This window comes from Heterocephalus glaber, unplaced genomic scaffold (assembly GCF_053883595.1).
Source record: "Heterocephalus glaber isolate CG9 unplaced genomic scaffold, H.glaber_assembly_v1.0 deba00001479, whole genome shotgun sequence".
NCBI classification, from domain to species: Eukaryota; Metazoa; Chordata; class Mammalia; order Rodentia; family Bathyergidae; genus Heterocephalus; species Heterocephalus glaber.
Window position 1 is genome coordinate 259,840 of NW_028258316.1, and position 14,831 is coordinate 274,670.

General features: G+C 62.7%; 1 protein-coding gene and 1 long non-coding RNA gene across 7 annotated transcripts in view; both read right to left on the reverse strand.

Annotated features, from left to right (window-relative positions):
- The window catches only part of Cacna1b (calcium voltage-gated channel subunit alpha1 B), a 201,372-nt gene extending 189,856 nt beyond the window's left edge, over positions 1 to 11,516 (reverse strand). For all 6 annotated transcript variants that reach the window (XM_087182900.1, XM_087182902.1, XM_087182899.1 and 3 more), the window contains exons 1-3: positions 11,120 to 11,516; positions 10,472 to 10,577; positions 7,278 to 7,417 (exon numbers count right to left, since the gene is read on the reverse strand). In XM_087182900.1, the coding sequence (XP_087039026.1) occupies positions 7,278 to 7,417; positions 10,472 to 10,577; positions 11,120 to 11,403 (530 nt within the window). In that variant the 5' untranslated portion in view covers positions 11,404 to 11,516. The remainder of the gene's footprint in view (positions 1 to 7,277; positions 7,418 to 10,471; positions 10,578 to 11,119) is intronic.
- A 373-nt stretch (positions 11,517 to 11,889) lies between these two features.
- LOC110350111 (uncharacterized) lies at positions 11,890 to 14,433 on the reverse strand. Its single transcript, XR_015439715.1, has 3 exons — positions 14,085 to 14,433; positions 13,458 to 13,726; positions 11,890 to 12,838 (listed from the first exon to the last, which is right to left on the reverse strand). It is a non-coding gene; the product is annotated as an uncharacterized LOC110350111 (long non-coding RNA).
- Between the last annotated feature and the right edge of the window lie 398 nt (positions 14,434 to 14,831).

Here is a 14,831-nt window from a genome sequence, read left to right on the forward strand (position 1 = left end):
AATGGAGGAAGTGTTAGTGACTGGGTGGGGAAGGCTGGAGAAAGTGGGTGTGGCCACGACAGGGCAGCCAGAGGGGTCCCTCCTGGCCGCCGGCTGCTCCTTGTCATGACATCAGTGTCAGCATCAAGGAGGGAATGCTAACTTTAGTCTTTCATTTTTGTGTTTGTAAGTTTTTGTCTGCAGTGCTAAGGGTTGAACTCAGGGCCTTCGCACTGAGCTACATCCTCAACCCTTTTTGTTAATCTTCTATTTTGAGACAGAGTTTCAAACCTGAGAGGCTGTTAAGTTGCCCAGGCTGGGCTCAAACTTGCAATTCTCCTGTTTCAGCTTCCTTCAGTGTGGGGTACAAGTGTGCAGCAATGCATCCAGCTTCTCCTGCAGTTTTTTAAAGATATTACCATCAGGGAAACAGTAGAGTGCACTGTTCTCTCTGTACTATGTATGACAACCGCAAATCATGAATCTACAATCAGCTCAGAATTAAAACTTCAGTTTTTTTTAGAGAGGTACTGATGTCAGTACTTATCTCATGAGCTTTGTCTATTACTGTCAGGACTACCACAAGAAAACCTCACCGGGGTCAGTTTTTATTCTTTCCCCACCTTTTCTCAAACAGCTCAAGGGCCCATCTGGCCCCTCCAGCTGCCTCTGAGAAGAAGGGCACTGCTCACTCCCAGCTCCGGGCCAGGAAGCTCAGGAGCCGGGGCAGTGCCTTGGGATCCCAAATCCATCAGTGGGTCAATGGGTGCCCATGCATCTCTGGCCACTCTGGCGCCACTCCTACCTGTCCGCCTGTCTGCCTGTGGCAGTACTGATCCGGCCTGGGAGGGGAAGAAGGAAGCACTGGCCTCCTGCTCAGCCCACACTCACACAAAGGACTGGCTGCCCCCTTCCCAGAACCTCCTCAGGCCCCCACCTCGGCCCTCCTGTCTGGCACCGGTGGCATGGAAGCCTGAGAAAGGATTCAGAGGTACAGGGACACATATTGGACGCTGGACTCCTCCCAGGGTCCTCCACATGCCAGCAACAGCACAGTAGGCCTAAGCTGCAAAGGGTCACAGGACACCCGGAAGCTAGTCCCGCCAGAAGGAACCTGACACACACAGCCCAGAACTCAGCCTCCCTATCACAATGGAGTAAAGCCACCTGGTCTCAAGGCTTTGCTGCATCCTCAGGGAGACGCCCACAGCAGGCTCGGGGCCCAGCAGGCAGAGACAGAGCTGCAGAAGGGAGGCTGGGTGAGGGCTCGGGACCCGAAGAAAAGAGGGTCCATGGACGAACAGGCCAGCGGCAAGCTGCTCCAGAAACAGCTGGGTGCCAACTGGAGAGTAGACAGCGACGCTGCAAACTGGGCAAGGGGCCTACCATGCCCACCCCAATAGCCGGAGGCCGCCCACCAGCTTCCCATCCCAGAACCCGCTCCAGCCTGGCGAGGAGAAGCCATCAGCAACCATTCCGACCTCTGCACTGGGCTCCCGCGTGAAAGAGGAGCTACACAGGGAGGGTGCAGCTGCCACAGGTCCACACCTTGCCTACAGGGCTCCCAGTCACCTCAAAAAGCATGCACCCAAACTCCTGATGCCTCTGTGGAGGCACAGGACCCCCACACAGTGCCACGGCAGCCTGGCCACAGCACAGCACGCTGGGGCCTCCCGGGCAGTGGGGGTGCGGTTTCCCAAGGGAGCCAGGCCCCCACCTGCAGACCACAAGAGCTGCCGGGGATTTAGTTCAGCAGTGCCACGCCGGCCTAACAAGCACAAGGTCCTGAGTTCGATTCCTGTCCCAAAACAAAACGGGCTACTCTGGAGGGACTGGAGGCCGGGGACCAGCTCCAAGGCAGGAGGGAAGGGAAGCTGCCCGGGCCAGCGCAGCTGCACACCCACCTGGAACCCCTCCCACCAGCTGTACCTGCAAAACTGGGTGGGCGCTGGGCTGTGACCCCCAAGTCCTTGTGGAGAACTGGAAAGGAAATCCAGAGGCCTCTGGGCCTCCAGCCCCTGATCCCTGCTATGGCCAGAGGCAGATGAGCTGACTCCACCCCCACCCTCCAGACCCGGCAGTGCTGTCACCAGCCCAGACCTCAGCTGCCACAGACGTGGACCCCAGGGAAGGAGCCACAGCTAGGAAAGCACAGCCCTGGCACCAGCCGAGAGAAGCAGAGGAGAGGGCTGGAGGCCACAGAGTGCACCCGGGAGCACACAGCTAGGGCCAGGAGCCTGGCCCGAGGTACCCAGCAGGGCCTGTGCCTGTCAGATGAAGGCACGAGAGAGGGGCTGAGGGCCACTCGAGTCTCAGGACTGGCAGCCCAGAGCCCGAGCTGGCCTGGCAGGACCCCACCCCTGCAGTGACAGCCGTGGAGGGCCCGTGTCCTGGGGCTTTGGGCTGGGGCTGATGGGCTCCCTGAGCAGCGTGGGGGCCTAGGGTCTGCACGCTGCCTCAAGCCCTGCCAGGGACCAAACCTGCTCTGCTCCCTTCCAGGACATATGCAGAGGCTCCCACTGAGAACAGAGACCGACAAGCTACAGGACAGGGAGCACAGCCGCCTCAGGCCCAAGCAACGCAGACCCCACCCTGCTCAGAACCACAGGGCAGTCAGCTACCACGCATGAGGACGGGGGTGGGGTGCCCAGTCTGCCCCCACCTAGGAAATGCCAGGATCCCTGAGAGAGACAGGGAAGGGAAGGAGAGGGCGGCGTGTGCCAGGTCCTCTATAAATACCAGTGCGAGGGCGGGTGCCAGGGGAGGCTGAGACTCCACCCACAGGGCAGCGCCTCAATCCCAGGCCTTACATAACCGACACAGGGCTCTGGCCTTCCCAGGGACAAGAAGGCCAAGAAGGCGCCTGCCAGAAGGGCATGTGGCGTGGGCATCGTCCTGGACCCACCGTGCACTCAGTGCCCAGGTTCACCCAGTGCACAGCTGGGGCTGGGGGATGAAAGCCCTGCTGGGGGGTGGGGCGGGGTCTCACCACACTCGGCCAGACCAGGGGGCTGCACAGACCCCTGGCCAGGCCTGTTCTGAGTCACCAGAGAGGCCCACGGACGGCCTGGCAGCAGATGCCAGACCACAGAATGAGAGGAGCCCGGGGCCATCACGGGACTCAGCCCCAACCACCAGCTCCCGACACTGCACGGACAACTACAAGCCTCAGGCAGGGGAGGGAAAAGGACGTTCAGAGCTCCCACCTGAGCAGTGGGAACCCTGACAGCACAACTGAGGAAGGGCCTTCCAGGGCTCTGGTTCCGGCCACTTCTAGGACACAATGGCCTCGCTGCCCTCTGTCTGACACAATCTCCTCTGTCGAGCCCAGCCTTAGGCACCCGGATGCCCCCGGTGCCCTGAATCAGCATGCGTCCCTGTCACCCAAAGAACAGGACCAGCAGGAGCCACCGGTGCCAACCGCCCAGCCTGGCACTCGGGCCTCCCTGGCGAGGGTGACACTGTGCTCCGTGCCCAGCCTTCCTTCCCCATCCCCTGCCCTCTTCCCACAGGAAGAGGAACCGGAGCTCTAATTACATGTCCTAGAAAGAAATCCCACTTTCATCTGGAGTAAACTGACAAGCTGTGCTTGGCACTGCCCGCTGGGGAGCCGCCGGGCCGCACCAGGAGTCTCCTCCATCCCCATGGACCACGAGGGTGGCAGCAGGCTGAGACGCGACGGCGCGTGCACCCCGGGCTGTAGCCTTCCAAGGCCCGGCCTGTCACCAGTGAGACGGGGCTTCCACAGGGCCTGGCAGGGCGGGGACACGCAGAGAGCCAGGGGAGGGCAGGGAAGGCAGGCAGGGAGCGCTCAGGCCCGCCCTCCAGGTCGCCCCACTGCGCCCCAGCAGGCCACTGGCACAGCAGCCGCACTCCATGCCCTCCCGGGCCTCGTCCTGTGCCCGCACACTTGACCCCACCCTCTATCCTCAGCCCATCCCCACCCGCCGGAGCTGCTTGGCCTGGTCCGAACCCAGGGAATGTCCGCAACCCCCAGGCCTGGGTCCTGATGCCCACGCCCACCGTGCATCTGCATGGAGGAGGCGACGTCCCCGAACAGGAACTTGTCGACTTGGTCACTGCTGTGTCCCCGGCAACCTGGACGAGGTGGGCAGCAGCAGGCGCCCTCGACACTCTGTCCCTCGGAAGGACTTCGCCTAGGACCACTGGATGGTGAGGGCGGAGCGGGTTGGAGGGTCCCACTTGCCACCCACTGGTTCTGCCCTTCCAACTCTCCCTCCTTTCTCTGCTCTGCAATTCAGGCGCCTACATTTCCCCCAACCCTAAATCTTCAGCGATACACTCTTCCAAACCTGATGGACAACCCCTGGTCTGGGAGGACTCCCCCATCCCTCTGCTGACTCACCATGCCCACCCCAGGCTCCTGTTCTGCATGGCGCCAGCAGCTACGCACTTGTCCCTCGTGGCCCTGTGCTCAGACAGGTTGTGAGGTAAGCTCCCAGCCTGACATCCTGACCTCCACCTTCCCCCAGCTCTGCACAGCTCCCTGCCTGACTCTGCTGCAAAACTCAGTCGGACGACTGCCACCACACCCTCACCCCACACATGTCCTGCCCAGACCACCCTGGGCTGCACCCGAGCATCCCACCACGTCAGCCTCGCCTCGTTGAACAGAACAGGCTCCTGGGAACATGATCTCCATCAGCATCCCTGGGTCTCCACTGCTTCCTGCCAGTCCCTGACCATCGGCTCTGGTGCTGGGTGTATCTCCATCCCGAGAGCCCAGCCAGGACCTCAGGTAGGCCTCTCTCCAGCAAGGGGCAGCCTGCACCCTGGGCTCTTGGTCCCTGCACTGCACGGTAGCCCGAGAACAAGGCACACAGCCTGCCCTGACTCTCAGGACCCACTGCCTCCCGGTGCCTGAGCCGTAGTCCTCTCATATGCTCCCACACAGGTCAGGTCTTGAGCATGCGACCCAGGAGCACCATGAGAGAGCAGGCAATGCGGCTGAACAGGAGGACGAGAGAAGGATCCAGAGCACACCCAGGTGCATCCAGGGCTCCTGTCAAGGGCTCAGGCTGAGTGCGCTGAAGAGATCAGCTGGCCTCGGTTCCCGTCCTCAATACCCCAGGGACCAGCAATGAACAAGGAGGGATCTGTGAGTGGATGAGCAGACAAAGCATTGGCAGAGAAGCAGGAAAGCAAGCAGAAGGGACAGATGGACAGGAGGGACAGAGGAACACAAGGGCATACTCCTCTGCTGCCCTCTGCACCTTTGTGCACAGCGAGGCCCGAAGCCAGTGGGCTCAGAGCCCTGGTTACACTTGGGAAAGGAGTGGGTGGGGCAGAACCAGCCCCGCAGAGTGGGGGGGCAGGATCTGGGAACCTTCAACAGAGCCAGGGACCAGCCCCTGTCCTCAACCCTAGCTTCTTCTCTCACAAGGCCCAGGGTCCCCAGAACACCCCTGGGACCTCTGTGGGCCCCAGTCCAAGCCCCACCCCCCTCCTCAGGGCTGCCATCCCAGCAGAACTTACTGCAGTTACTGCAGGGTTCAAGCGCAGAAGGGGCAGCCAGGCAGGCGTGGTGAGCCAGGCTAGAGGCTTCCCCCGGGCAGCAGCAGCATGGATCCCCTCAGGCAGCTCCCACACCTCCACTCCAGCCACAGAAGCCTGAGGGACGCTGCTGGCCGTTGGGACCGGATCAGTCACCAGGCAACAGCCAAGGTGGTGTCTGCCTTCTCCCCCCGGCCTTCTGAGCAGCAATTAGCTAAGCCCTAATTAAAAACAACAGAGTAACGGGAAAGGCTGTGCCTGCCTCGCACTGCATCGTGCTGCTCAGGGAGTTGGGGACAGGGTTCTTCCTTGGGCCCTAGGGACCAGCACCTCCCCTCCACATACAGACAGACACACAGGTCCCCACATCCCCACGTGCCCAATCAAAGGGCCCGGTGTGGCTCTGGGGTACAGCACTCCATCTGGGGTTCCCCTCACCAGGCAGCAGCACCACAGAGGCAGAGACCAGAGGCCAGGACACTGGCCAGGAAGAGGGGATGAAGAGGCTGCAGGAGGGAGAAGGGGAGACAGACGGAGAAAGGAACTGAGCGGGGGAGCCACAGTGTCTGCCTCGTTCCTCTCACTGGAGCGGCCACCAGGAAGGGGAGCTGCCTTGGGTGCCCCACCCAGCATAGGCTGCGCCCCCACCTGGGAGCCTCTGCTGGCTCTCACAGAGGGACCCAGAATTGCTGACACACCGTGGGGGCCTAGAGAGGCACCCCAGCCTCCCACTCAGACCCTGCGGCCCCTCCCTCGCCCCTGATACTTTGCCATTGGGGTGGGCCCAGGGGACACCCTGGAAAGTAAGACCCCATTCTCATCCTCTGAGACTTGCGTCCAGGAGAGAGACAGATATAAACAGTGGCTCACGGATGCCCCACTCAGGGGCCCCGGACGTGGGCGTGCTGATCCGCCAAGGGTGCCCTCCCTGCCAACCACCCAGATCTCACAGGGCCACAGAGGGCTTTCCGCAAACCCCAAGCCAATGTTACCCCTTCTCGGGCAGACAGCGTCCTTGGCAGGGCACCGAGCCACGTTAATGCAATGTGCCCTGGGTGGGCCATGCCGCCCTGAGGGACACAGAGCTGAGGCCGCTCCCCAACACGCCCTCCTCCCGTGGGGTCCCAGACCCAAGGACCCCACAGTCCCCTCCCTCATCAGCCCCAGCACTGCCCCACACCAGGCTGCATGGATGGGGACAGAGGCTCTGTGACCCCACAGTGCAGCCAGCTCCTCCTCACCATCTGGGCCCTGAGCTCCAGGACCAGGAGGCCGCAGGGAAAAGACATGGCCGGCCTGCCCCAGGGCCTCAATTCTCAGACCACAAAGTCTCTAAAGTGCCACCCCAGGTGGCAGGCTGAACCCCAGACTTCTTGGCTGCTTAGGAAACTGGGAGCTGCTCGTGATGAGGATGCACTCAGGAGAAAGTGCTGGGCGGGACATGTGAAGCAAGGGCCATCCGTCCAGGAGCAGGAGCCAGACAGGGGACACCCCGCCCTGACAAGGGCAGCTGTGGGCCCCTGGGTGATGTCAAGTGCCCTCCCAGGCCACACCCTTCCACCCGCAGACCTAGCCACCACCCAGCAGGAAGCTTTCAGGCTACACTGGCCACAGGATCCAGCAGCCGTCAGCTGTGAGCTCTGCGGGATGCATCTACTGAGGACAGGGCGCTTCACGTCAGCCTCCGTGGAGCGTGCAGCACTCCCACCCGGGGAGAGCACGGAGACCTCGGTCTCAGACAGGGCCCAGGGACACCACCGTGCACACAGGGCCTGCCCACCTACCCTGTGAGGACCACCACGAAGTCCATGACGTTCCAGCCGTTCCGAAGGTAGGAGCCCTTGTGGAAAACGAAGCCCAGAGCGATGATCTTGATCCCCGCCTCAAAGCAGAAAATGCCAATGAAATAGGGTTCTGTGTCATCCTGAGGAGGAGCAAAGAGCCACAGTCACCTCTGCACCTGGGGCCGTAGTCAGGACAGCAGGCCCCAAGGTGGACCATCCTGACCCTCCCCGAGGCCCCCTGACATCTCCAGCCCAGAGTCTCCACTGCCAGCCTGCATGTGCTTGTTTGCCAAGGCCCCTGCAAGAGAGCACCCCCATGTCAGCATCCTGGCGCCCCAGTGTGTGCTCCACCCCACAGAGCCTTGAGGACTGCCCCACTGTACCACGCAGCCCTGCTTAGGGAAGGAAGTGTAGACACCCGCAGGGTGAGGATATAAATCTTTTTTGCATTAACCACAGCAACCTCTCCAACATCCTTCACAGTACTCCCAGTCCCAAGAAAATAGAGGGGCTGGGGAGAGATGACAGCAGAGTCCCTGGACTGCCCAGTCTGACCCAGCCTCTGTCCACTGTACAAGGTTGCCTAAGTAACACTAGATACTGCCTAGAACTCAGTCCTGGACCTGCCTTGGCAGTCAACAAACTCCTAGATAAGCAGAACATGCAAATCCTTGTGAAAATAAAAAAAAAGTCTAGCACTCAAGCAAAACCACCTGCCCAGCAGGGTCCCAGGTCCTACCACCTCCAGGACAGGCTGGCCTGAGCCCAGGGGCTGTGACATTCACTCTCAGGCTCAGACCCAGGCAGGGTTCGTTGGACACCAGGGCGGGGCAAGAATTGCTCAGCTAGATTCTGAGAAAGGACTCCAGCTGGAGGAAACTGACCCCAGGGCCGAGGAGGGGACCCTAGTAAAGCCCCGTCCTCCGCCCCAACCACTTTTCAGCCAGGGTCATGGAGCTTTGTGGAGCTTTGTGCAGGGCAGACCCTTCTAGTCTGGGCCGAGCCTGGAGCGTGGGGAGAAAGGTTCTGGGAGAGGCCGGCATGGCAGGTGGGCAAGCGCACTGGTGTGGGAGGCCAAGGCACAAAGTGCCCTAGCTAGACGTGATGAGGACTGACGCCTGCCCGCCCTGGGAACCAAACTCAGGACCTTGTGCTTGCCAGGCAGGCTCGGCACCACTGAGCTACATCCCTGGCCCCAGGAAATAGAGCTTTAAGAAGCAGACTGGCTGCCACAAAGGAGGCCACCGGAGTGTGCTCCCTCCAGACCGTGGGAGCCTGGGTCCTTCAGAGAGCCGCTCTGCCCTGCGAGGGAGGGAGGGGCCGGGCAGCAGCCTGGACACCAGCTGCAAAGCGCTGCCAGCTCCCACGGGAAGCACTGACCACTGCATGGCCTCGGCGCATCTTGCCCACCGTGGAGGCAGCCCACAGCCTGCCTGGCAACACCAACTGCTACTGAGGGGCCTGGCGCTCCTGTTCTGCTACCCTCCCCCCATGCTGACTCACTGCAGCCACGACAAGGCCCCTGGGGGCTGCACACACAGTCCCTTGGCCTCCGGGCTCCTGCTCTCTTGTACTCAGGAAAGTCTCCTCTCCCCGAGGGTTAGAGCTGCTGACCGGCTGCTCTACGGGAACTGCTAGCCCCAAAATACAGGGCTCACAGACAGCTCATGTACAGGAAAATAGCAAAGCAGCTAGGACCACTCCCAAAGAAGCCCACTAGGAAGGAGGCCAGTCTGACCCTAACCCCAGCCCTCCCCTGGACCATGCAAGATGTGCACACAGCCAGGGCTGGACAGGCAGTGGATTCAAGCTAGGACTCTGGCTAAAGGCAGCTCTGGAAATGGAAGCAGGGAGAAGGAAGCTGGGAAGACCACACCACCGGAGCCAGCCCATTCTCCTGGGTTGCAGCTCTGTCCTCCCCAAGCACCCTCAAGGGCTGAGGTGCGGGCTGGACTGGGGTCAGTCAGAAAGGCACTTTCTGCTCCCTTTCCCAAAGGAGACCCCCTCCCCCTGAGTTAACCCAGACACTCTCTCTAGGCAGAAGCCTGTACAGCTAGGCACCAGGTGGGACCATGAGAAGATGCCTGAGCCCACCCACCACACACGCTGGCTTCTCTGCACCTACCTCCAGCCCTGACTTCCTTGCTATTCAGGCCTGAACCCCAGGATCCTGTCACTCCTGCCCTCTTTCCTGGCTTCTGGGGCTGATGCCCACCATCAGGACAGAGCAGAGGGGCCTCTACCAGTGGAGGAACCTGAGGCCCAGAGGAGGGGAGGGACCCTATCACCTGTGCCTTCTGTGGTCCCCAGGAAACTCCATCTCCAGGTGCCCACCCTGGATGGTGCCTACCCACTCCTGGGCACCACCAAGGAAGCTTTACTGTCTCCCACAGGACAGGGCCAGGGCAACTGGTGTAGGGCAGGCCACACCAGAAAGCAGCAGAGCACCCGTTCCATACAGAGCCCTTTAATGCCTCATCTCCCACAAGCTTCTGCACTCTGAGCCCTCACCCTGACCCCAGGCAAAGGCCTGGGGCAGTTCAAGAGCTGGGGCTGGGCAAAGGGGTGCTGACTCTAAAACAACACCCTCCCTCTCCAGAGAGCTGGCCAACCCACCTTTACCCTTGCCCTCTGCTATCCGAGAACCAATCCTGGGTGTCCTGAGCAGACCTCACCCTGTCCTCATTATCACAGCTCTGTGCTTCGGTGCAGCCACCACAGGGTCTGGGGAGCAATCGGCAGGAAAGTGGGGGTAAAATGACTCAGACTGTTTGGAAAGAGTGGTGGGCCTGAGGGGAAAGGGCTTCCGTCAGTCCTGGAAGATGGTGGGAAGGAGAAATCACCCAGATTCAGCTCTGCGCCAAGGCACCTGCCAGCCCTGCAATGAAAGTGGACAGCCACCTCCCTCCCTGGGCACCATAGCCCTTCTCCTTCCTGTCTTCACCAGGATGAATGCCCTCGCCGCCTCTAGATTTAAAACTTAGATCAAAGTCCAGCTGGGCACTCGGTGGCTCGAGGCCCAGGACAGACAGCTGATGGCCACCACGTCCTCACATCAGGGGCTGAGCTGGCCCTGGAGGGAGGTGCCAGCTATGGAGGCTCCATCCCACCTCTCTGCTACAGTAGGAGAGCTGCTCAGCCAGGCCAGACCCTACAGGGCTCCCACCGCCCACCCTCGCCCTGCTAGCACTCACCAGGCGCTCGGACATGGGCGTCTTGTCGCCGTCAGGGAGGTGCTGCTCCAGAGCCAGCACAATGCAGTTGGCGATGATGGTGGCCAGGATCATGTACTCGAAAGGAGTGCGTGGGTTAAGGACCAACCAGGAAGCCGGGGGGGGGGGGGGGACGAGCACCAGGCCCGCGCCCACCCTCCCGGGCCAGAGCTCCCAGAACCTGAAAGCGCAGGCCTGGCCTCAGCAGTCAGGAGCGCCTGCCCCACACGCCTGGGCGGTCGTCAGCACCGGGGACAGCGCCCGGCCCGCTCGGCCGGCCTGGGCCGCGCAGGCGCACACGGTGCCCAGGCACACAGACCTACGTGCCCACCCAAGAGCAGGAACACACGTGTCCCGCGAGCCCTGGCGCACGCACGCGCAGCACCTGCAGCCGGGGCGCGCACGGGCCGCGTCCACAGGGCGCCCACGGGTGCCCTCCAGGTCGGCCACGCGCTCCCGCCCATAGCAGGCTCCCAGGCCCGGGGAACGAAGGGCGCGGGGGCCACGGGGCACGGGCGTTCCGCCCATTAGCCCACCCGCGCGTCCCCTTCCACCCGTCCCCCGCGACCACGCACAGTCGCGCCCCGCCCCGCCCCCTCCTCGCCGCCCCGCCCGCGGCCGGCAGGATATGGCCACTCGGTGATGCGCTTGGCGTATTTTCGGACGACGTTGTCCTCGCTGAAGACGAAGAGCGAGCGGTTGACGGTGAAGCAGTTCTGCTTGACCGGGATGGGGTTGTACAGTGCCATGGTCCGCGCACGCTGCGCGATCGACTGCTTGTAGAGCACCCGCTGGCCGGGCTGCAGCCCTCCGGGGCCTGGGCCGCCCGCGCCCCCGGCCCCGCCGCCCCGGGCCCGCTCCCCGCCGCTCGCGCCCCCATAGCGGCCGCCCAGCTCGTCCCCGAAGCGGACCATGGCTCCCGGGGACCGCGCGCATCCCCGGCCCGCTGGCCCCGGAAGGTAAGGCGCGGGGCGCAGGGCGCTAGAGCGGAGCGGCCACGAGCTGCGAGACCGAGACCGCACCGGACCTCGCCCGGCTGGCCGCGCCACGCCCTATAAGCGGCCGGTCACGTGGCGGTGCGCGGCGAATCGGCGCTGGCCCCGCCCCCGCACCGCCCCGCCCCGCCCCCGGCCCCGTGCGGCCAGAGCCTCTCCGGCCGGGCGGCGCAGCCTAGAGTGCGAGACCCGCGCCGAACCTCGGCCGCCCCGCCCCGCCCCGCCCCGCCCCGCCCCGCCCCTCCCGGCACCACCCGCCCGGGGGCCCAGAGCGGGCGAAGTCGCGGAAGAGGGGGAGGGAGCCGCACCCGGTGCCTCCTTCCCGCCTCGGTCGCGTCGCCGCGTCCCTCCCCCGCGTTGCCGACCGCGGAGGAGACCTGAGCTACGGCCGCGCCCGCCCGCTGACCGCCTGGTGCGTGGACTCGCGCAGTGGCTGGTGCTGCACGTGTACAGCCCCAGCCGCGCCCCTCGCCTGGCCACTAGCGGACACCGCCTGGGCGCCAGGATCTCGGTGCGCAGCTGGGCTGCTGTGCCGCCCAGTCCACGCGCGTCCGTCTGTACCTCAGCCGCCGCCACCAGCTGCATCTTCAAAGAGGTGACATTTGTGTTCCAAGGACGCAGAGACTTGCCTCGTGGTGCCAGGGCTGTGCCCACAGAGTCGCGCGTGGGTCTGCACCCCAGTCTGGCTCACGAGTGTCTGGGCCAGGGCGCACAGCTGGCTGTGGGGGCCTCTCCACCCCGGGGCCTTGGGGTAACCCTAGTGCTGCAGAGCAGAAAGGCAGGCAGGTGGTGCAGACCAAGCCTGGGGCCCCAGACCTGCATCCCAAAGGCCCTTCTGACAGCTGTACCGGGCAGCCCTGCAGGAGGCCTGCCGTGGATCACTTAGAGGGCAACCCTGCAGTTGACACAACACAGTTTTAACCTCACGTAATAAAAATCAACTTCAGGAACAGTCCTCCTGTCTCCCTGTCATGGTCACCACATACGATTTTTGGTTTTTTGTATGTTGCCTCAAGGCCCAAGGGGCTGCCATAGCTCAAGGCATCACATCTTTACACCACCATCTCAAAAAGGAAGGAAAGAGTAGGCCATCTTTAAAAAAACAATTTACGATATCCTTTTATAATAAATGGCTTTTCCGGAAGGCTTAAACTTCCCTTTACATACAGAACATCTCCTTTCCCAACCAGCACACAGTTGCTCATATTCCCTTCCCTAGGAAGAGAGCAGGAAGGCTGCCAGGTACCCTGTCGGGAGAGAAATCAAAAGGCAAGTTGCTTGTGTGGACTGCCGAGGACAGAAGTGGTCTCGACGGAAGTCAGGCCGTGTTCAGAGCCAACATACTGCAGGTGCGCTAGAGGGGGGGTGTTCAAAACAGAGAAATCTGAGGCTTAGTTTTTGGACCGAGCTAACATGTATGTGGGCGGCGGTACCAAGACAGCAACGTGGAGGGGAAGAGCATGTTCGCTCGGCACAGTCGGATTCGAGAACTGCACGCTGGCACAGCAGCGGAGGTGTGGATGGTACCAGGGGATGGACCGCCACTGGTCTGTGCCCCGGAGCTGTGCCCCCTCTGCCCTGGGTGCTGGGCGCACCCACCTGCACTGGAGGGAGACACGCAGGGCCTGGTATTCTGCCCCCACTTGCTCCCGCCCACCAACGCCAGTCCTGGTGCCCGCTCTGCTCTCAGCTCCTGTCCCTCTCAGTGTCTGAGGCCCAAGGGGGCAACCCCCGGCCTCCGGAGACCTCCACCCCAAGGTGTCTCTTCCCATGCATCGCCCTGCCAGACCCTAAGGGTCACCCAGAGGAAGACGTCTAGACTGGGAGGACACGGGGCCCACAGCAGCCAGAGCAGCGCCAGGAAGCCAGGCGCTGCTAGGGAAACAGCCTTCACCTGGGCAGGGCAGGAGCCACGTTGGAGGAAGAAACAGCCCCCAGGAACCACAAGGAAGGTGCCTTGTGGGTGCGCGCACCTCCAGGGAAGACTGCACTGCCGCTCCGTGAGTGCCGAGGGGCGCAGAAACGTGCAGCCGTGGCTGGGGAGGGGCGGCATGCGGGGCTCTGGTGCTGTAGAGGCTGGCGTCTTGGGGTTTGCAAGCTGCAGGGAGTGGGTCACTCGGGAGAGACTGCTGGTGCAGGAAGGGGTGCGCTGCCAGGAGGACGGGCCGCAGGACTCGGGACAGTTTTTCCTTTTTCCAGGAACAGACCTGACGACGCAGGCGCAGGCAGCTGATCGATTAATCTGGGGGAAGATGAGGACTTTCTGTCACGTTCTCATTTCTCAGTGAAGCCAGAAAGATGAGGCTGGGAAGGGGCCTTTTAGGAACCCTTGGGGTGTGGGAGAGAATCCCCGAGAAAGCGGAGTCAGCCGGGGGGGGGGGGGGGGGGGGCTTGGGCTGGGGTCTGGTCATGAAGTGTCCCTGTGTGGCCTCCAAGTCCGCTGAATGACCCGAGGGGCCGCTCACACCTCGGCCACCCTAACCCTCCCAGTGCTCCGCTCTTTGGCTCTCAGTGTCCCACCCGCTCCCGCTCTGGCAGCAGAGTCCCCTGCTCCCAGCTTCCTTCGACCCTGGTCCCTCCTGGCCTCCCACCCTCCTCACCTTCCGGCCTCTGGGGCCACAGCTGGGTGGTGGGTGCCGCCCATGGCGAGTCCCCGCTGACCGCACGTGGCCACGCATCCCGCTCCCAGCCCCGCCCTCGCCAGGGTCTTGCTGTGGCCCCCTAAGTCCTGCCTCTGCCACTGTGTTTCGGTTCCGCGCGGGCGGGCGGCGAGGCAGGAGCTCGACAGGGGATTTTTTCTCATATAATCGGCATTTAATTTTAAAGGCCCTGAAGGCCACCAGTGACCTGTGGAGGACGCAGAAGACCTCGTGCTCCCGCCTCTCCCCTCCCCTCCCCTCGCCCCCAACGCCCACAGAGCGCAAACCACTTGTCGCTGTGCGGTGACCCCATGCAGTGCGCGCACGCGGCTCACGCGTTGAGCTTCACGTAGACAGCAAGCCCTGGGCACGCTCGCAGCGTGCGCTCCTCCCGGTCTGTCATGTGACCACGTCTCCTTTCCGCTGGGATACAGGCTCCGCAGCGAGCCCGATGTGGTCCTCCTGGGTCAGGGCAGGTTCCTCCAGACTGAGGAAGAGGCAGGGTCGCCCTGGCCCAGAGCCCACAGTGCCGCACCCTCCTGACGCTGTGCTAGTCTGGGGGCCTCTAGTATCTTGTGTTGGCTTTAATTTGCATTCTCCTGACTAGCAGAGGCTGAGAACTTATCATATGTTCGTTCCTCAAGCGCTGTTCAGAGATTCCCTCCACTTCTCAGCTGGGTCCTCTCTGCCCCTCTCATCAGCTGGAGC